General features: G+C 37.4%; 3 protein-coding genes across 5 annotated transcripts; 1 reads left to right on the forward strand and 2 right to left on the reverse strand.

Moving 5' to 3' along the window:
• Nucleotides 1-485: 485 nt before the first annotated feature.
• On the reverse strand, nucleotides 486-6,495 carry ccdc96 (coiled-coil domain containing 96). 2 transcript variants are annotated; one of them, XM_051644659.1, is made up of 2 exons: nucleotides 5,392-6,495; nucleotides 486-2,716 (listed from the first exon to the last, which is right to left on the reverse strand). In XM_051644659.1, exons 1-2 carry the CDS (start codon nucleotides 6,301-6,303, stop codon nucleotides 2,375-2,377), a joined length of 1,254 nt encoding a protein of 417 aa, XP_051500619.1. In that variant the 5' UTR covers nucleotides 6,304-6,495; the 3' UTR covers nucleotides 486-2,374. The 2 variants fall into 2 exon arrangements, with proteins under 2 accessions (XP_051500619.1, XP_051500611.1); XM_051644651.1 differs by having other exon boundaries at nucleotides 5,191-6,491.
• Nucleotides 6,496-6,501: 6 nt separating this feature from the next.
• Nucleotides 6,502-14,274, forward strand: LOC127409797 (transcriptional adapter 2-beta-like). Of its 2 annotated transcripts, none has more exons than XM_051644629.1 (2): nucleotides 6,502-6,887; nucleotides 11,012-14,274. In XM_051644629.1, the coding sequence occupies exons 1-2, from the start codon at nucleotides 6,618-6,620 to the stop codon at nucleotides 12,197-12,199; spliced, it is 1,458 nt and encodes a 485-aa protein (XP_051500589.1). In that variant the 5' UTR covers nucleotides 6,502-6,617; the 3' UTR covers nucleotides 12,200-14,274. The 2 variants fall into 2 exon arrangements, with proteins under 2 accessions (XP_051500589.1, XP_051500598.1); XM_051644638.1 differs by having other exon boundaries at nucleotides 6,749-6,879.
• Nucleotides 14,275-14,620: 346 nt separating this feature from the next.
• LOC127409823 (grpE protein homolog 1, mitochondrial-like) lies at nucleotides 14,621-21,046 on the reverse strand. The gene is made up of 4 exons (XM_051644670.1): nucleotides 20,965-21,046; nucleotides 16,919-17,075; nucleotides 16,253-16,334; nucleotides 14,621-15,735 (listed from the first exon to the last, which is right to left on the reverse strand). The coding sequence occupies exons 1-4, from the start codon at nucleotides 21,030-21,032 to the stop codon at nucleotides 15,389-15,391; spliced, it is 654 nt and encodes a 217-aa protein (XP_051500630.1). The 5' UTR covers nucleotides 21,033-21,046; the 3' UTR covers nucleotides 14,621-15,388.
• Nucleotides 21,047-22,577: the final 1,531 nt, after the last annotated feature.

Here is a 22,577-nt window from a genome sequence, read left to right on the forward strand (position 1 = left end):
GAGCAAACCCCTAGACACAATGTCGAGTGAGTGACAGCCAGGGAACAATATTTAAGTCCTTTTTTACTTTAAATTCTCCTCCCTGCCCACTAGGTGGCGATATGCACGAAGAAAGCGAATCACTAAAAACTAAAGAAGAATGTGGAAGTGAAATAGATTTAAGTAAAAAAGGACATAAATATTGATCTGTTTCTCACCCACACTTATCATATTGCTTCAGAAGGCATGGATTAAGCCACTGGAGTCGTATGGATTACTTGTATGCTGCCTTTATATGCTTTTTCAACTTAAAAGTTCTGGCCACCATTCACTTGAATTGTATGGACCTACAGAGCTGAAATATTCTTCTAAAAATCTTCATTCGTGTGCAGCAGAACAAAAAAAGTCATACACATCTGAGATGGCATGAGAGTGAGTAAATGATGAGAATTTTCAGATTACAATGAGGCAGAATGGCTTGTCCAGTCAACTTGACTGAATAAATAACGCCATCTATTGGTACCATGACAATAGCGAAAAGAAAAAATTACTATAATTTGAGAAAACAATTCAAAGTAATATTCAATATTTCTTTGTTTCTTTCTTATGCTCACCACATACAGTTGTGCTCAAAAGTTTGCATACCCTGGCAGAAAGTGTGAAATTTTGGCACTGATTTTGAAAATATGACTGATCATGCAAAAAACTGTCTTTTATTTAAGGATAGTGATCATATGAAGCCATGTATTATCACATAGTTGTTTGGCTCCTTTTTAAATCATAATGATAACAGAAATCACCCAAATGGCCCTGATCAAAAGTTTACATACCCTTGAATGTTTGGCCTTGTTACAGACACACTAGGTGACACACACAGGTTTAAATGGCAATTAAAGGTTAATTTCCCACACCTGTGGCTTTTTAAATTGCAATTAGTGCCTGTGTATAAATAGTCAATGAGTTTGTTAGCTCTCACGTGGATGCACTGAGCAGGCTAGATACTGAGCCATGGGGAGCAGAAAAGAACTGTCAAAAGACCTGCGTAACAAGATAATGGAACTATATAAAGATGGAAAAGTATATAAAAAGATATCCAAAGCCCTGAAAATGCCAGTCAGTACTGTTCAATCACTTATTAAGAAGTGGAAAATCCGGGGATCTCTTGATACCAAGCCATGGTCAGGTAGACCAAGAAAGATTTCAGCCACAACTGCCAGAAGAATTGTTCGGGATACAAAGAAAAACCCACAGGTAACCTCAGGAGAAATACAGGCTGCTCTGGAAAAAGACGGTGTGGTTGTTTCAAGGAGCACAATATGACGATACTTGAACAAATGAGCTGCATGGTCGAGTTGCCAGAAAGAAGCCTTTACTGAGCCAATGCCACAAAAAAGCCTGGTAACAATATGCCCGACAACACCTTGACATGCCTCACAGCTTCTGGCACACTGCAATTTGGAGTGATGAGACCAAAATAGAGCTTTATGGTCACAACCATAAGCGCTATGTTTGGAGAGGGGTCAACAAGGCCTATAGTGAAAAGATTACCATCCCCACTGTGAAGCATGGTGGTGGCTCACTGATGTTTTGGGGGTGTGTGAGCTCTAAAGGCACGGGGAATCTTGTGAAAACTGATGGCAAGATGAATGCAGCATGTTATCAGAAAATACTGGCAATTTGCATTCTTCTGTACGAAAGCTGCACATGGGACACTCTTGGACTTTCCAGCATGACAATGACCCTAAGCACAAGGCCAAGCTGACCCTCCAGTGGTTAAAGCAGAAAAAGGTGAAGGTTCTGGAGTGGCCATCACAGTCTCTTGACCTTAATATCATCAAGCCACTCTGGGGAGATCTCAAACGTGCGGTTCATGCAAGACGACCAAAGACTTTGCATGACCTGGAGGCATTTTGCCAAGACGAATGGGCAGCTATACCACCTACAAGAATTTGTGGCCTCATAGACAACTATTACAAAAGACTGCACGCTGTCACTGATGCTAAAGGGGGCAATACACAGTATTAAGAACTAAAGGTATGCAGACTTTTGAACAGGGGTCATTTCATTTTTTTCTTTGTTGCCATGTTTTGTTTTATGATTGTGCCATTCTGTTATAACCTACAGTTGAATATGAATCCCATAAGAAATAAAAGAAATGTGTTTTGCCTGCTCACTCATGTTTTCTTTAAAAATGGTACATATATTACCAATTCTCCAAGGGTATGCAAACTTTTGAACACAACTGTACTTACTAGACAACATCTATTTAAACAAACTTTTGTATAAACTTTAATGAATTGCATACAATGTTATGCTTTGTCAAGACACACATGAGACAATAAGAAAAATTCAACAGACACATAATTCATTAAGGTGCATGCATTGTCTATTTGTGTCATTTGTACTCTGGTTTGCTTTGCTCTATCTTCTGCTTCACACCAGCACACTTAAGTATGAGTTCAGCGTGGCGTCTCTTTAGCATCTCTAGTCTATGCTGCAGGAATTCAGATGTGTCCACCTTCTCCTCAAAGTCTCGAAGCATTGTGGTGTTCCCCAGCAGGCCACAGCGCTGTTGCAGCTTAAGGTTATCTGTACGCAGACTGTCACGAGCCTGTCGGGTGCGAGTCAGCACGTCACGTTTATGAGCCACCAATGCTTCTGCCTCTGCCAGATGAGTGCGTTTGGCCTCATTCTCCATCTGAAGAAAATTCAGCTTCTCTTTCACATGGCTAATGCCCTGAGGATAAAGGAAATTATTTTTGTAAAAATAAAATGAAACATTTGTGAAACAATATTGTTAGCTACAATATAACATCACTAGGCCTAACTATCATCTTATTGGCCGATAAAAACAATGATTGGACTTTGCACTGCTAAAATTTTACAAGGTGTAACCTTTAGAACTTTTAACACAACTAATTTGATTAAAGCGGAGGCTGTTTCAGCTCAAAAGGGATAAGCTTCTTTATTCAGAATTTAGTTCATGTAAGTCAGGAAAAATTAAGTAATATTACCAATTTAATGTGAGCCAAAGAAGAGGCTTTTCGGAATTAAATGAATGTGGTTAATAATGTGCTTTTTGTTTCAGTGTTTTGATACCAGTTATTCTTAAACATGGAAGATATGTAGAGACCTAAAGAATAAATGCACTTAGTATTTTTTTATGTCATCTTGGACTTACACTGACACCTAGGGGCATGGATGCAGCATGAATCAAATGCAAAATTTTTCAGTCATGATTAATTTAATCCATGAGTAAAAGTGTACAATATCAGGGCAGTTACTGAGATTAAGCAAGTAGTATTTGGCTGGTCTTCTAACATGGCAGCCCCCATGAGGGGACCCTCTCCATGTAGAATAAAACAGCTTTTATAAGGTTACTGATATGACTAAAGGGGCGGTCACACTGGGCTTTGAGCATGTGAATATTTTTCTGACAACTCAATGGACCAGGATATGATGTCACACGAGAGGGCTTCTGGTGTAAGTAAATAATTCCTGCAACAATAAAACAGCTATGAAATACAGTACTGTGCAAAAGTTTTAGGCACTTGTGAAAAGTGTTGTATAGTGAGGATTTCTTAAAAAATAATGCCATAAATAGTTTTCATTTATCACTTAATGTCATACAAAGTCCAGTAAACATAAAAAAAGCTAAATCAATATTTGGTGTGACCACCTTTGCCTTTAAAACTGCCCCAATTCTCCTAGGTACACCTGGGCACAGTTTTTCTTGGTTGTTGGCAGATAGGATGTACCAAGTTTCTTGGAGAATTTACCACAGTTCTTCTATCTATTTAGTCTCAAAAGCTTTACATTTTCATGTAATCTCAGACTGACTTGATGTTCAGTGGGGGGCCCTATTGAAGCCATGCCATCTGTAACAGGGCTCCCTGTTCTCCTGTTCAATTCTATTTGCAAAAGTAATGTTTGGGAGTGTAAAAATTATATTTCCTATTGACACACTAAAGCTGAAGATATAAAAAACAATCTGAAGACAATGTTTTTGTGAAACATCTTATGTGCCTAAAACATTTGCACAGTACTGTGTCCATTCTTTGTATTGAGCCAAGAGGTCAGCGTTTGAAGTTTCGATCTTCTATTGGCCATGCGTCCTCTCATACGGATTCGCAGTTCAAAGTTCGCCAAATATTAACTCTTGTACGCAGAGGAGTACGAAATTTCTTTGTATGAGTTTGTGTTTCCGGTCTCCCACGTGTTCGGATGCATTAAATGGGAGAGAATGGAGCATGCAGTGTAGTGTGACCGCCCCTTAAAGGAATATTCCAGGTTCAATACAAGTTAAGCGCATTCGACAGCATTTGTGGCATAATGTTGATTACCACAAAAATGTATTTAGACTCGTCCCTCCTTTTCTAAAAAAAAAAAATCAAAAATCTGTGTTAAAGTGAGGCACTTACAATGGAAGTGTATGGGGTCAATCCGTAAACGTTAAAATACTCACTGTTTTAAAAGTACAACAACAAGACGTAAACAATATGTGTTAACATGATTTTAAAAATTTAAATAAAATTGCTTACTTTTTTTTGTTTAAAGTTATTTCCAATTTTACAACTTCATTGCCATGATGATGTAATGTCAACAAACCCTAAAACGACTATAACAATTTTAACACTTTACAGCTCAAATAATACACAAGTTTTAACAGAAGAATTAATGTAAGTGCTTTTATAAAATTATAAGCTTCACATTTGTGTCTTTAAACCCTCCAAAAATTGGCCACGTTCACTTTTATTGTCCCCATTCACTTCCATTGTAAGTGCCTCACTGTTACCTCGATTCTTTCTTCTTAAGTTAAGCAAAAATAATTTTTTTGTGGTAATCAACATTATGCCACAAACGCTGATTGAGATTCAATTGTATTAAACCTGGGATACTTCTTTAAAGCCTTCATCTCATTTGAGTGGTCATGATTTTATACATACAGTATGTTTGAAAATTACTATTCATTTCTTTAGGAGAAAAACTTTTTTAATGAGCAAAAATTACTGAGCGCATCCCTTAAATTTCTTTTGAAGTTGTGTAATTAATTATAGCCTAAATCATTTGAAACAAGGTGGCATAAAAAAGTGGAAGGACATCGTATTGCGTAAATAATCTGATATCGTTATCAAATTTTGTATAATTGCATCTCTACTAAAAAGTTCAATTTTCACTGAAAACTTTTCAAATGAAAACAAAGTGATTCACCTGCACAGAGCAGGCAACCTTCTTTTTTAACCTAAGAAGCTCCTCCCTGCGCTCCTTATATTTTGCTTTAAATGTCTGATTCTCTGTCTTGAGCTGCTCAAAATCCATCAGGAGCAAGCCATCAGCTAATTCCTGTTTGGAATGAAGCGCAGCCTCATATTTGCATATTTTGTTCTTGAGCTTGATGTTGTTCAGACGCACATATGCCAGCTCATCTTCCTGCTTCTGTTCCTCTGCATGTAGCTGCTCCAACTTGGCTAGTGCTGCCCGCTTGCCCACTTTACCAGTCAGTGCTGTCAAGGCAACTTCATGTTTCAGTGTGGCAAATAATCGCAACTCTTGTTTCACCTGGTTCAGTTTCTCTTGGCTTTGCTGGTGCAGCTCTACAGTCTGCTGTTGGTAAAGTTCTGACCTACGGTGATGCTGCAATTTCAGGTCCTCCATGAGATCCATGCACTCTTGGTACTGCTCCTGGACTGAGATCTCTTTTGCCATTTTGGGGTGTTCATCATCAGCTGTCTTCTTACTGAGGTGTTCTGCTATTTTGTTCTGCAGCTGACCGTTTAGCTTGCTGAGATTGTCATGCTCTGCCTGCAGTTCATGTAGTAGGTCCATTTGTTCCTCAAAGGTAATGTTGAAGCCAACCTCCTCCTTTTCTGCAGGCACCAATGATTCGCCGGGAGGGCTGGACCTCACTTTCTCTGGCATGCATGGGTTGGACACTGGAGATCTGTTTTCTTCTTCCTCTTCCTCAGCTGTCAGGATGCCCTCACCTGACTCAAGTTCTTCAATTAGATGTTCTATTTCAGGACCCTCAGTGTCCTCCATGGTCTCAATTATTAGGGGTTCTGGCCCAACATCTTCCTCTGTTACCATAGATTGCCCAGACTCTATTTCAGCTGGTCCACTTGACTCACCAATGTGTGTTATGGACATGTCTTGTGGGCAGCTCTGCTCTTCCACATCATTCTCAAAAGCTTCTGAGATAATATGAAGTGCACTTTCAGGTTCTTCCTCTCCGATCTGAGCACTCGCTACCTGAGTTGGATCCTCAGACGTTTTAGTGTTTTCCACCAGTGTGTTATTTTCTGTTTCTTCTGATCCCTCTTCCATTTTGTACGGCTGAGCAGTAAGTTTACACTTCAAACTATGTTTGTATTAACCGAAGAAGAACTAATTCCATTTAATATAATTCATATTAAATAATAAAACATTTCTCAACTGGAATAACGAACGTTCAGCTCTCTTTTTCTGTCTGAGGGCGTGTTTGTGATCGTGTTGTCCTGGATACCCACATCGAGAGCCAATCAGAAGCGCTCCCCGTACTTTAATATTAATGAGACGCAACGGCGTGAGCGGAGATACTCCAGTGCGCGTGCGCTGCCCCGCGCCACTGCTCCTTCTAACAACAGGCGCTAGGGAGCAATATGGCCGACCTAGGCAAGAAGTACTGCGTGAACTGCCTGGCAGATGTTACGAATTTGCGGATTCGCTGTGCCGAATGCCAAGATATTGAACTTTGCCCGGAGTGCTTCTCCGCGGGCGCCGAAATCGGCAACCACAGGCGATGGCATGGCTATCAGCAAGTTGACGGCGGGCGTTTTTCGCTCTGGGGTCCCGACGCAGAGGGAGGATGGACTAGCAGGGAAGAGCAGTCGCTGCTCGATGCCATCGAGCAATATGGATTTGGTAACTGGGTACGATTCTCAAATAAGCCCCTATTGATGCAAGTGTATTTACATTTCATCAGCTTTGTGAAATGTACATCGCAACACAAACTAGTCACGTTTTAATAACCCAATTTAATTCAAAAGCCTGCAAGAAATTATGTATTGCTTACTGTTGAAACTTTCTATGTTTACCAAAAATAGTGGTTTTTGAAAACCTGGATTTTGTTTCTGTATAGCTGAATGGATGTCCTAGGTCTGTGCTAACGAGTATATTAAATGGTTATTCTCACGAAAACCCAGTCAATGTAAAAAAAAAAAAAAAAAAATGAAATTATACTTTGCATAAACAAAAAACTAAACCTACATTTAGGACCATTAAGATGCGTTGCATTGTGACATTATAATCAGGGTACAAAAGCACATTTTACCCCCCACTTCTCATTATTGGAACACAGGCATTTTTCAACTGTACTACTAATACCATAAAAAAGATGCTTTTGCACAATTATTTTTAAATCAAAATGAAAGGCATTATCAAGGTGGTATTATGATGTATAGATACTTACAATTTAAATAGTATATATATATATATATATATATATATATATATACTTTCACATTGCAGTAATGAAAATATCGAACAGGGTTCCATGGTCATGGAAAAACTGGAAATGTCAGGCAATTTTAACATTTTGTTTGGAAAGGACATCCAAAATTTCTATATTGAATACGCATTTTTCTAGTTTTTCTCTGTTCTTTAAAATCTCATCAGCTAGATAATGCTCTTTTGTAGAGTCAAACTTGCTCGCAAGCCACAGTTATTTGTGAGCGAATCGTTCTTTTGAGTTAGTTCTTGTCAATGGATAGATAAAAATTGTTGCAAATCAGTCTGAAGGATTCATTAGCTAATCAGTCTGAATCAAAATAATTTGTAAAAATCCATTTCCACCAGTAATCACAAAAGCCTGGAAAGGTCATGGAATATTGATGGTATTTCACTTGTCAAAAGTCACATCACAAACTTTGATTTGAAGCAAAATCTTATTTGAAAATCAGATAAAAATTCAACACTGGGTACTTACCATCTTTCACGAGGGCACAAACTACAATCCTATGAAGCTTTGCGAATGACATAATCGGATAAAAAAATGATGGAAATAGTTATGTGAAAAAGTATTTGCTGATTTCTTCTAATTTTGTGTATTTTTCATGCTAAATTGTTTTAGATCTTCAAACGAGATATAAAACAAAGGCAACTGAAGTAAACACAAAATACAGTTGTCAAATATATATATTTTTTATTGAAGCAAAAAAAGTTATCCAACACCTGTATCACCCATATGAAAAACGAACTGCCCCCTTAAACCTAATAGCTGGTTGTACCACCTTTAGCAGCAACTGTAACCAAATGCTTCCGATAACTGGAGATCAGTCTTTCATAACGCTGTGGTGGAATTTTGGTATTCTCGTCTTTACAGAACTGCTTTAGTTCAGCCACATTGGAGGGTTTGAGCATGAACTGCCTGTTTAAGGTCCTGCCACAGCATCTCAATCGGGTTCAAGTCAGCACTTTGACTTGGCCACTTCAAAACTTTAATTTAGCTTCTTTTGAGCCATTCAGAGGTGGACTTACTCCTATGCTTTGGATCATTGTCTTGCCGCATAATCCAGTTGCGCTTGAGGTTCAACTCACGGATTGAAGACTGGACGTTCTCCTTTAGGATTTTCTGGTAGAGAGCAGAATTCATGTTTCCCACAATTATTGCAAGTCACCCTGGCCCTGAAGCAGCAAAGCATCCCCACACCCTCACACCATGATGTTCTTTTTGTGGAACTCTTGTGTTTGATTTATGCCAGATATAACGGGACCCGTCTTCCAAAAAGTTCCACTTTCAAATCAGTCCACAGAACATTCTCCCAAAAGGTTTGAGGATCTTCAAGGAGTGTTTTGGCAAAATTCAGACGAGCCTTAATGTTCTTCTGGGTTAGCAGTGGTTTTCGCCTCGCCACTCTTCCATGGATGGCATTTTTGGTCAGTGTCTTTCTGATAGTGGATTCATGAACAGTGGCATTTATTGATGTGAGAGAGGCCTGCAGTTTTTGGATGTTGTCCTTGGCTTTTATTTTACTTTATGGATAAGTTGTCTCTGTGCTCTTGGAGGATTTTTGGAAGGTCGGCCACTTCTGGGAAGGTTCACTACTGTGCCAAGTTTTCTCCATTTGGAGCTAATGGCTCTCACTATGGTTCTTTGGAGCCCCAGAGCCTTTGAAATAGCTTTGTAACCCTTCCCAGAATGGTGTATTTCAATCACCTTTTTCCTCATCATTTCTGGAATTTCTTTCGACCTTGGCATAGTGTGCTACTGGGTGAGACCTTTTAGCCAACTTCATGCTGCTGAAAAAGTTCTATTTAGGCATTGATTTGATTGAACAGGCCTGGGTGTGTCTAGTCCAGCTGAACCCCATTATGAATGCAGTTTCATAGACTGTGTCTCATTTGGAAGACTGCATGTTAGGTAGGATGCGTCCTTTGAAGGCTGCAGTATACCGAGGGTCCTCCTTTAAACAAGCCTCGTTTAAACGAGATGGCCTTCATAGGACAAACGGAAATGGAATGTAACATGGTTGCTATGACAGCACGCCACTCTTTAACAAGCGCGAGGGCTTTGAGTGAGAAGGGAACAAAGTCCCTCTGGACGGGAATGTATGAGGTACATTTTAGGAGAGTTATAATTATGTAAAGAGAAAAGAAAATAAATTTTACAGGTGTACTTTTAGTCTAACACTATTTTAATTATATATTCATATAATTATACATATTATATACTCTGCTCCCATCTACTGAGGTACTTCAATTTGGGAATTAACATTACTTGTGTTTGAACATCATATTTACGGGCAAATTGGCATAATTTTTTTTAGACATTTCCGTTGAAGCAAATAATTGTGGGTGGTGAGTGCCCACGAAGGATACACCTCATGCATCCTCTGAATTCCCGTGGAAGAAGGTTGCATTCGAAGGCTGCATTCGAAGTGTTCTACTTGCTTTTCTGAAACGAGACGGCCTCAATGACGTATGCGGCCGACAAATGCGACCTCCGGAGGAAGCAGCCTTCCAAACGAGACACAGCCATAGATTTGGGGATTTAGTAACTTTTTCCACACAGGCCCAATTAGTATTGGATAACTTTTTTGCTTCAATAAATAACATTATTATTTAAAAACTGTATTTTGTGTTTACTTGGTTTGCCTTTGTTTTATGTTAGATTTTGTTTGAATCAGGATGGGGCAAATAGCTCTTTATATACAGCACTGTATATAAAACTATTGATTTTAGGTTGTTGGTTATAAGTATAGAAACAATACATTTTTACATTTTATTACAAGATTTTCCAATATATACAAACAAACAAGTTACAACTCAAATGCGTCATGAAGGTGTGCGGTCTCTTCCGGGCTTTTTCCGTGGGCTTGCATGGCCACAGTTCTCTGATTGGTGGATCTTTCACTTCTGTACCGTAGGTAGTGTAGTTGTTCACCAGGAATTCCGCCACTAAACATGATTTTTTAAGAATGAAGTTGAAATAACGCTGACTGATGGCTTCAACAGAAGCATATACGTACCATGAATTAACAACCTCGGAGCTCACGGTAAGTCTGTCAAATATGAATGGGATTTTTACTTCCAGAATCTGACTGTTGTACTCTTGGGCGGTAAAATGTGCATAACAGTCATGAAAATAATGTCACAATGTAAAAACATATTAATGGCCCTAATAGGCTACATTTTCTGTAAAATATGGTAAATAGTATTTCTTAATTGTTTCTTTTGGTTTTGGAGTAAAATAGGACTACATCATTTTATTGAATGGTTTTGTGAAGTGAAAGTTTTACAACTTTAGTCATTCATAACAACAGCTTGCCTAAGGCACTAAGAGGAGTGCAGTATAGAGTTTCCATTGAGAGAACCAAGTTGAAATCACTAGCTGTTCTTTAAGAAGGTGCTTTTGTTTATTCAGTAATTTATGCATTGCTAACATGCATTAATAATACTATTTATTTAGCAATTATATTTACTCATGTTTAAGGTTGTAACTTGCACATTATTATTATGGCATTTACAGTGATAACACAATATTTCTATGTACTAGGAGGATATGGCTGCCCATGTTGGTGCATCACGCACCCCTCAGGAGGTCATGGATCATTATGTTTGCATGTATATCCATGGGAATCTGGGCAAAGCCTGCATCCCTGACAGCATCCCTAACCGTGTGACAGACCATACTTGCCCTAGTGGAGGTCCATTGTCCCCTAGTTTGACCACCCCATTGCCCCCCCTTGATATATCTGTGGCCGAGCAGCAGCAGCTTGGATACATGCCACTTCGTGATGACTACGAGATTGAATATGACCAGGAGGCGGAAAAGCTCATCAGTGGCTTGTCTGTGAACTATGATGATGAAGAAATAGAGATCGAGATGAAGCGAGCCCATGTGGACATGTACGTGCGTAAGCTACGTGAGCGTCAGCGACGCAAAAACATTGCTCGTGACTACAATCTAGTGCCAGCCTTTCTGGGCCGGGACAAAAAAGATAAAGAACGAGAGCGGCCAGTTGGGGCAGGAGCAGTGGGAGGGGTGGGTGGAGTCGTTGGATCGGGAGGAGGTGCCACAATTATTCCGACAGGGTCTCTGAGCTCCTCTGTGACAGCAACCCCAAAACGTAAAATCACCAAGGAAGAGAAGGAGCAGCGGATTAAACTGTGTGCCCTCTGCCAGTTTATGCCACATCGTGAGTTTGAAGAATTCTTTGATAGCATGCACAAAGAGCGCATGCTGCGTGCAAAGGTTCGGGAGCTTCAGCGCTATCGCCGGAACGGTATCACGAGACTTGACGAGTCAGTCGAGTACGAGGCGGCACGTCACAAACGGGAAAAACGGAAAGAGAACAAAAGTGTAACTGGTTCAAAGAGAGGTAGTAGCGGTGGAGGAGGAGCATCCGGGCTGGGAGGAGGGGTCGGAGCAGGGGGTTGGGTTGTCGGAGGTGGAGGAGTCAGTGCCATCAAAGAGGAGGGGAAGGACAGTGAGTTTTCAGCCATTGAGAACTTGTCTGGATTCAGCTTGCTTTCAGATCGGGAGAAGGTACTGTGCAATTCAATGAACCTTAGTCCCACACGTTATCTGACTGTCAAGACTATCATCATCAAGGATCACCTACAGAAAAGGCAGGGCATTCCCTCCAAAAGCCGCCTACCCAGCTACTTGGACAAGGTGCTGAAAAAACGTATCCTGAATTTCCTGTCAGAGAGTGGCTGGATATCAAGAGAAGCCTCCTAATACTGGCCAAAGATTTGGCTAATGACTGTAAATATATTTTTCTACTGTTTTATATTACATCTCATAAACACCTGTGAGAACAAAAAAGGTGCCACACTACTGGAGGTGGTCCTTCGATCCATCTAATGTCTTTCTTTGATCTCATATCTCATAGGAACATAAACATGGTGAGTTTGCAAAAAGAATATTTCAGGTTTCATCTGAATTCTTATTAAAGAAGGTACATCAGTGTATATATGGAACTTCTGATTATGGTATCCAGCATAACAGATCACAATAGTATAATACAAAAAAAATATTACCCCATGTTAATATGTCTTCATTATGAATGTGATTTAGGATATTTGTGACTGGAAAGTAAAAAGCCCTGAATGCTGCTGACTGAGCTGGTATTTACACAAAATGTACAGTTGTAAACAAAAAAAAACAAAAAGAATTCCAATTAGAGTTAAGATTGAACAAAACATTGAGAGTTACAAGAGTCGCCAATGAAAACCAAATGTTCCCCACCAACGGAGTATCAAAAGACAAACTTGATTCCAGCCATTACGCTTATTGTTGTACAAAGCAGATATTTCAAATTTGTTCAGACTTTCTTTTTCTTGGTAATAAAAAGGAAATTAAGATCCTTGTTCTGTTTGCCAAAATCTTATGTTCTTGTATTCCAATCTGCATTTGCCTGTTTCAGTTTCTATGGTGTTTTTTGTGGGAATATGTGAAACATGAAGCATGCTTGATACTATCTAAATGTCTAATGTTCATGTTTGATAGGGATTGAGTTTTTATTTTCCTTTTTTGGAGTTGACCTTTGTGAGGTTATGTTACTATAGTTTTTTAATCGAGCATGTTTCAGAAGCACAAACTGAATGGCACATACCCAGGCTATATAAATTATTAGCTTGATGCTTGCATAGATCACCAAGAGAAAACATTTTCTATTTTATCCCTGTTTCCAGAAGGGTAATATTATTATTTGTTAGGAAGTTGTGATGGATAAAGCTGGGCTAAATACAGCATTAATGTTTGTAGTCTCGTGTAATTATTTTTCAAATGCTTTGACAAAATGATCATACAATACCAAATCGTAGATTACAACTGAGAAAAACATATTTTTCCATGATTTGTAATATGTTATTACTGACTGCTTATGTCTACCCCAAAGCTATAGAAAACTTAAGAAAAGCACTGTTCACATAGGCCACTGCAAAGGTTTTAAAATGTAATATAGTTTTAAAATGTCTAATATATTGAGTCAAATAGAATAGATGGGCAGTTTTTTTTTTTTTCATATGGCCTCTTTTTAGTGTGTATACCATATTGGAAATAACTGTATTTTGTGTAAAACTGGTGGAAAGCTAAGGTGGTCATCCACATCTGTTTCAATCATCAAAGATTTGCGTAATGTACAGTAGACTGGCTTTTTAACTGTTCCGTATATGTAACTGTGCTTACTAAAAAAAAAAAAAAAAAAATTGAAATTAAGGTGCAAATGTGGAGGTATCTCTTCATTTTCGTGGTTTTGTCTGTCACTGCCTTTTTGTGTTTGTTTCTTACTGAGGTGTTTACATTTTAGAAAGGCTTAGGCGCAAATACTTTTCTTGTGTTTCATGGTTCAACCATTCCCAAGGCACGATTTTTTTTGTCAAGCTCGCTGCAAACTTGATTTTGCAAAAAAAAAAAAATTTATAGAAATAAAATGTGACAGAGGTTAATTTTAGGGTTAAAAATGTTTCATTTAATATTCATGCAAGTATTCAATTATTGTGCTTTTTCAGAAAGTGTAATTATTTTTCTAAAGTAAATGAAAATGTGAGACGGGAATAGATACTGAAAATGACAACAGTAAGACACCATCTCAAGAACAGTTTTATAATTTTTGAAGACAATGTGGCATTTAAAAAAAATTAAGAGAGGAGGCTTTTTTCTGCTTGGTTGTGGCATGAATGTTCTTTGGTAAAATAGCCCATTCTGGAAGGATCATATTTGTCAAAATGTTGAACTTGAATACGTGAAAATATGTATTTTATTGAATATGTCATGCTCTTTCTTACTTTGTATTAAAGTGTTGAAATATTTTTCTTGTCCATTTGTTTTTACATCATATTACTGTATGGTTTCCAATCAACTTAATTGCTTGAATCCCAGCATACATTTCTGGAGAGCTACTTGAGTCAGTGTTTACATAGGTGTAATTTAAGATCAGAAAACACAATTTAGAATTTTATCCTGTGAATCAATGTTTTTTTTTTTAAGTTTTCTAATTTTCTAGCCTTAAGTACTGAAGAAAAATTCACATGCATTATATTTTACCTAAATTAACAGTAATACACACACAAAAGGCTTGAATATATCTTTGTAAGCCATTTTATAAAAAAGTCACCAAACATCTGAACAGATCTATGGAAGGTCTAATAATGACAGCACTATATTTGAAAAGAGGTACAGCTTTATTGGACAGATTCTGTTTACTTCTGCAGATGGATAAACTGAATACAGGTGTAAAGAAATGCTTTACCTCAAAATCTAATGTTCATATTTTTATGTCAGCTCACCATCAGTGCATTCATATTACAAACAGCTTTGCATATGACTTTATAAAGCACAGGCCTATCAGCATTACAAAGACAGCCCTCCTCCCTTCAAATCTTCCCAGAATCTTATTATTGACCTGAGGGCAGTCAGTAGTTATTCACAATTTTTGTCGATATAAAAAACCTGCATAACACTGAAAACAAACATCTGGAATCTGTTGACTGCATCCATAAATGACACGGTACATGGTGGTGATGAACTGTAAATGATTTTGGTATTTATTTTAAGAGCAAATATGGGTAACTGTGTTTAATACACTGTGTTATAAGCTGCAGTACATTGACTTGTTAAATCTCAAGAGCCCCTGGAATGATGCTGATCCCCGAAAGAAAATTGATGCAGCTAATTAAAGATTTAGTGTATCCTCTACCACACACACACTTACTAAGCTCTTAAAATATACCCAAGTAATATTTTAAAAAAAAATTTTTATTAAGAATTATCAATACATTACTCCATATCGATATTATCACTACATAAGATTTTGCCTCTCAGAGGCACCTTTAGCAAAAGAGATGGAACTTAGACCAGCTAACTTGCAAGAGCCGATCTGTTTTTCAGGCAATAACCTATTACAAACATTGTGTATATAACCAGTTAGGGGGCTTTGACCACACCCACCAGAGCTGGCCGCAGGGTGCGCCCATGCAGCTTGTAGCCCACTTTAGTAACCATGGCTATGGTACCTGGCTCCTTTCCATCCACAGGTGCATGAAAGACAGCCTCATGCTCATAAGGATCAAATTTCTGACCATCAGGGTTAAGCTTAATAAGACCATGTTTGCTGAAGACCTTTCGGATCTGCACCTCAGTCATTACAAGGCCATCATATAGATTTTTCAGGTGAGGATTTGCAGCCGTTACTTCTGATTTAGGTACACTTTCTGTTGCCTTCTCCAAGATGTCTGCTACTTCTAACAGATCTTTGCAGAAGCCCTGGATTCCTGAGAAAAGAAAAAGGAGTGAATGCATTGTGAAAAATGAAACATTTACATTTCTCTAGTTATTCTGTTCATATTTAAATAATAAGGCACTCAAGGCATGTCAGTATAGTCACAGCTAAAAAGTGTTGTTAGGTGTGATGCACAATGGAGTGCCTGCAACTGTTACAACAGTGTATAGCATGGCTAAACACATAGTATAGCATGGCTGAGTGCCTTATTGCTTTTATAAAACAGTTGCTACATATAAAAAACATTAAGGACACACATTTCCATTAAACCTTTATTTAAGCCAACTCATTAAGTGAAGTGCCAGATGTCCTTGATATGTAAACTACAGCATAGTTGGCATATACAAATATATAAATCACAGTTACTAAGTGAACCACTGTTTTGCATCATAGCTCTTTCAATATTGTGTATTTTAGTAAAGCTGGAACTCTGAATTGAAAAGTCAGCATCCAGGAATTAAATTATCCCATTTTAATAAAATGGCTTATAAATAAGCATAAGAGCTTACCATATAGTTTAGCATCGTCAATCATCTTTTGACTCCGTTGCCTAAGGTTCTCTGTGTCTGCTAGTGCCCGCTTGTATCTATCCTGCAGAAAGAGATCCATCCAACAGATCACACAATAAATTAAACACTTTGCCAAGTTATCAAATGCAACTATGTTTTATTTAAAATGGCAACATAAAAACACCTTAGGTTTAATAACTAACAAAACAACATGAACTATTGCAATGCATTTTTTATGTTGTCTGCCGTTCGTTTTTGTTCATTTCAAATAATCAATGTCTTAGAGATTGTGGAAAAAAAACAGAAATTACTAGGCTGGTGTAGACACTCAAAATAAACTCTTAAACTTGTATCCATATAAAGTCTGGGACACTTTGAGTTACAGGCTAACTGTAATGTGAAGGCTTTTGTTTAAATAAAAACAGATTAAAGTGTCCATTGGCTGTTTGGAGAAACTAAATGTTAACAGATAATTAATACTAGGGTCAGCAGTGTGCTGGACACAGGTAAATTTTAACAAAAGAAGGACTTCCTTTTATGCATGGGTAGAGGTCTAGGTGGGGACCACTGAATATTCTAGATAAAAACTGGTGTTCAGAACCATATGGAAGCGCTTATTTGGAAAAACTGGCACTTCTTCAAAATTTGTTTGACTGAAAATATTACCGTAACATCTTTCAGCTGTTCTTCCAGTTGTGTCTTTTCTTCTGTCAAGGCTTTTTCTGCCTCACTGGGCTCTGGCTTCTGAGCCCCATTCTCCTGTTCAGTTCCAATCCCTGAACTTTTCTGTTGTGCTGCTGTACAAAGGAGACGTGGGGTAGCCCTGATGAGTGAAAAGATGAGAATTGTAATATTCTTGAAGCTCAGTTCTCTGACCTTGCTTATTGAGATACATGACCATTCAATGCAAGGGCATAGGTTTGGTTTGAAAGTTGGTAGGGACGTTGCAAGGAGGATAATATTTAAAATGTTGGTATTAAGGAAATGCGAGAACATTAGTCTGGTAATATAGGCAAAATAACATTTTCTCATTCAACAAGTCTCATTTAACCATTTCTCTGGCCCACCAATATATATTAGCCCTTTTTCTTCTTTCTAAAGAATTAACAGGGGTAGAAATGACCACTATAGGGCTGAACAAAGTGAAGGAATTTTTTTTTATATGTAATCTAGTTGGATTATGCGTCAACGATGTTATGCAATTAACCAGTTGTTTTCAAGTAGATCTACAGTACATTAAGAAAACAGTGATATCTAAGGGACATAAAGTGGCATTCTGTAAAATGATTATACAGCATTAAACAAATCTAAATCTAAAGGATTGGCTAAATTAATAAGATACATGTGCAAAATGACTTCTCAAATTAGACAAATTATGGAAAGAATTAAGCACTGGCACCACTTAATTTTTCCCCACTTTCTGCTTTCCAACTCCCCTCACTCCCACATAATGTTTTCTCATATTGCCATCACAAATCAGTTATTTATCTGTGCAGTTAAACTACCATCTTAAAATCTTGCATCTCTAATCCACCCCATTACCTAAACTACCACAATGGTCAAACTGGTTGATTTTGGATGACTTCATGTTTATGTCTATGTAACAGGGTTCAGTGGAAAGGAGGCGGCAGGAACCGGACGAAGCATCAAAAGTAATGTTTAATGAGACATTAAAACATAAAGACAAAACATAAACACAAACGCATACAGGGCAGCTGCCTGTAGCTCTCTCTCTCCCGAACTGCCGCATCTCGTTGCACTTATCCCTCTCCTCGGCTGATTAGCCCGACCGCCCTCCTCGTCACAGTCTACATCTAATAGGTGTTGAAACTGAGCATCTGAGCATGTAAATCACAAAAGTAGACTTAAGGCATCTTTACACAGCTGAGTTAAGCCTGCTCAAAAGTCTGTGTAAAGACACAACGGTGCATAAAAGCCAGACTAAATTGTGGCTGCTCTGACCCACCTCAGACCCTAGTATCAAGGGCAGTTCTGATGCTACTTTGGATCTGTGTAAATGAAATGCAGCATCAACAGCCTTAAACTTTTTTTGTTGTCATGATAGAGCATATATTGTAGGCATGTCATAAAATATCGATTATTCATCAATGCGTTATTTTATAGATATATGAGGCATCAACATATTAACATCAGCCGACATTTCATTTAGAAGTCTAATTTGCATCCTTTCCACTTTACTCAGTTGGCCTTGTTTCATGTAGTCTGGCATAATAGCATTGGGGACCACAAGAGAGTGATATAACATTTACAACACAGGACGCATTGATGCAGTGCAGGTGTCAGTTTAAAGGTGTGGATCTATTTCCCATACACACAAAAGTTATGAAGGTTTTTGTGATTGTTCAAGAATGAACAAAGTGACACTGATGACTTTGCAGGTTACTGTATGAAACTGGTGTAATTGTGCAAACTGAATGATTATAAATTATTTTGCAATTTCTCTTTATGTAGCTTTGAAGAGGTTTAATTCAAGCTGTCAAACCACAAAAAGACATACTTGTAACTGAAAATACATTGTGAATGCTAAATGAATGTTACATACTGTTTACACGATATCTCATATATCATACTATGATGGCTAGAGTAAATCATGTTTTTCCTTTGATAATGCTTTGGGTCAATTAAATGGAAAAATATGCAAGCTGAGCTCTGTGGCACTGTAGAATTTGAGCAGCCTCCGAAGACGGCGAGTGTCGGTGTGTACCTTTCACGAAAATAATTGTTTCGAATTCTTAACGCACCATGTCACCCACCAGACGAGTTCGGTGTGCAACACACTTTAATTTACCCTGCCGCACACACTTTACCAAAGCTGTGTTGAGAAAAACATCTGAAGAGACAAAAGACTACTGTGCAAAGAGCAGCCCTATTTAGATCTGAAAAAATGCCGATATACTGTATATCGATAATCATCTGGAAAATTTTCTAATTATCGATCCCAAGCCTAATATACTTTATAATTTATTTTCATATTTAAAATTATTTTCATATTTCTACATTCATAATTGTATATGTAAAACCATAATCTCATTTATGCAATTGTAATCGCTGTCTATACACCTAAACGCCATTTCAGATGCAGCTTCTGTGCCACCTTTGCAGTGAAAAGATGGCTTTAATCTTGTAATTAATTTCATTGTTTTTTTCAGGTCGCAATATTTCAAGAACATGGGTTTCTTTCTAGATGTCTTGACCTTAATAGTTAAATAAATACATACATAAATATATCATTGTCAAACAGCAGCAGTACTAAAACTGTCTTCCTCTCAGGGGCTGGTTGCACCAGCTATACGTACATTAACTTAGTCTAGTTGTGACATAAATGGGCACTAAGCCACAATTTACGCCCTACTAAATATTTGAGCATTGCACCATTAAACTTATGTAGGACGTTACCCTACGTATAAACTAAATATTTACGGAAGACTCCGACCAGGAGTAACTGATGGAATAAAAAAGCAGACTCATTTAATGATGTTCAAAAATTCAAAGCTCATGTTTTGGTTGACAGGCTTCAGTCCTTTCGACATATATGATGTTGACATTTACACTCGTTTACATTTACGAGAGAAAACATTATGTAAAAACGTACTTCTTCAGCATGAAAGCTATCTGATGGTGCAGTTTCCTGTGTACTCCGCCCGGTGTCAAGTTTCAACATACACAAAATATATAAAATGAATACATTTCTATTTTTCCAGCCTGTTGTATTAGTATTTACTTATTGTCCCTTATTCGTTTTAGATACAGTTATTAAATACTGTTATTTACACAGGGTAAATATACCATTAATGAGATCTATTTTTATTACGTATTTTATTTTAATGGGGATATAATTTATTACAGCTGACAGTTACATGAGCAAACAAGGTTTGAACATCAACAGTAACGAGATAAAACTGAAATGTAAGGCTGTTTAACACATCTGTGTATAAATATGAAGGCTGTTTATTGGATCAATACAGGTAAACGTCATATTATGTGACTACACATTACTTTACGGAGAGCTTATGACCTACTAGTGAAGTCTTGCCTTAAGAACAGGTGGTGCAACCAAATTAAGCACTGACTTAGTTACAAACTAACTAGTAGTTACTAAGCCCTTAGTGTGAACTTTACGTCCTAACTTACGGGAGAACTTACAGCTGGTGCAACCCTACCCAGCTCTTTAGATGCATCTTTGACAGCAGCACGTGACGAAAATTAGTCTCTTCTAGATTTTACACATGTAGAGAGTACTCAGATATGGCATACCAATATACTGGGAAAGTATTTTTATAATATTTCAGTATTAACATGGACAGCCACATCCTAAGAAAACAATGAAAAACATTTATTGTATGAGGGGAACTATATGTTAAAAAGATGGTCACACCTGAAGGATCTGTAAGCAAATTTTACAGGATAAATGAGAGCTGGGTTCGTTACATGTAATCAAGCTGTAAAGTCATGATAATAATAATAATAATACTCAGACTTATTTATAAATAAATAAATAAAAAAAAAGTCAAAATAAAAAAATACAGTCACATTAATCCATACAAAGATGTATAATTTGGGGTCCTTATGAAATCAGCATGAATCATTCATTTGATCGCTAACAGCTCAATCAGAAATATTATTGCTTGTCATAAAAGGAAAATATTTACCCATTCATGCACGTCAAATATATGTAATGACACTTTTCTTACCTTACAAGTGTAGGGGATGCTATAATAGTATAGCTCTGTCTGACCGCACGTACACACCAGTTCGCCATCTTCACTGCGAATGTCCACGCTGAAAGAAAACGCGAGTGAGCTCGAGACTTATTCAACCAATGACAGCTGCTGTTCTTACACTAGCGTCTGAAACCACCAATCATCGTTGGAGTTTAAAATGACGTCCTTCTGTAGTTTGGTTGAGAGGAAGGGACGTAATTTTCCTTTGCCAAGTGAAGGTTATCACAGTGTGTTGCTTCAAAGACACAGACCCTTACATCACTTACACTCATCTCAACTATGACTTAAGTACATCACATGAAATAGCGTTTTAATCAATACTGGAAGATTTCAGCTAATCGATCTGGATAAATGTAGAGGGGCATCATCAAAATATGGTTACAAACATGTCCCTTGACTTTTCAATCATTAAAAAGATTTTAAACAGCCAAGAAAACCCATTGAAAAAGCATGTCTGTAAACTAACCTTTCATTAAATATCTTGAAATAGTTTGACTCTATATTGTTTTATAATTTTTATTTGTTTAAATTTTTTTGGAGTATACTTGAATTTGTCAGTTGCCTGCAAAACCCCCTGTCCCCTTAATTTGTTACACCCCTTCTATGAAATGTACAGTTATGTGTTTCTTTTTTACTCATTTTGTTTTCTCAGGACACACATTTGTGCAAGTCCTAACAAGTGTGCAAAAAAGCAAAACAAAATAATTAATCATTTAAATAATTTGTAAAGAATCTTGATTTCATGTCATTGGTGTTATCAATGTTAAAAACTTTGTCAATGTCAAAAAGTTGTGGAAAAGAACTTCCAAGGTCAAAGTTCAGAGGAAGACGAAACTGTTCAAATGTGCATTTCCCCACCATGTTGAAAAAGTTATTTACATTTTAACCTTATTTTTTTCAACATGGTTCTTTAAAATATTTTATTGGTGTTACATTGTTTAATGCTCATGTAAGAGATTTTTATTGGAAAAAAATGTATTTAATGGTATGATTTATAGATTTTAGTCTGATCAGTGGGGTGTGTTTTGTGATTTTTGTGTAAATGGGGCCCATTTTGGAGGGTTTCAAGGCAGAAATGTGAAGCTTATAATTATATAAAAACACTTACATTAATTCTTCTGTTAAAACTTGTGTATTATTTGAGCTGTAAAGTTGTTTAAATCATCATTTCTTACAGTTGTTTTAGGGTTTGTTGACATTACATTGTCACGGCAATGATATAAAACCTTACAAAATCGGCTATAACTGTACACAGAAAAGGTTAGTAAGCAATTTTATCACACTAAAATCATGTTAATACACATATTGTTTGCGTCTTGTGGCTTTTGAAACCAAAAATGTATTTTAACGTTTACGGATCGGCCCCATTCACTTCCATTGTAAGTGCCTCACTGTAACACAGATTTTTACCTTTATTTAAAGAAAAGGAGGTCAAAATGTGATTTTGTGGTAATCAACATTATGCCATGAATGCTGTCGATTGAACTTCACTTATTTACTTCTTTAAGAAGCCCAGACAAACATCCTTTCCCTTTGTAGCCAAAGTTCACTGACATGTGATGAAAATTAGTAGAAAAGCAATT

The sequence above is a fragment of the Myxocyprinus asiaticus genome, chromosome 2 (genome assembly GCF_019703515.2).
Source record: "Myxocyprinus asiaticus isolate MX2 ecotype Aquarium Trade chromosome 2, UBuf_Myxa_2, whole genome shotgun sequence".
Lineage (NCBI taxonomy): Eukaryota > Metazoa > Chordata > Actinopteri > Cypriniformes > Catostomidae > Myxocyprinus > Myxocyprinus asiaticus.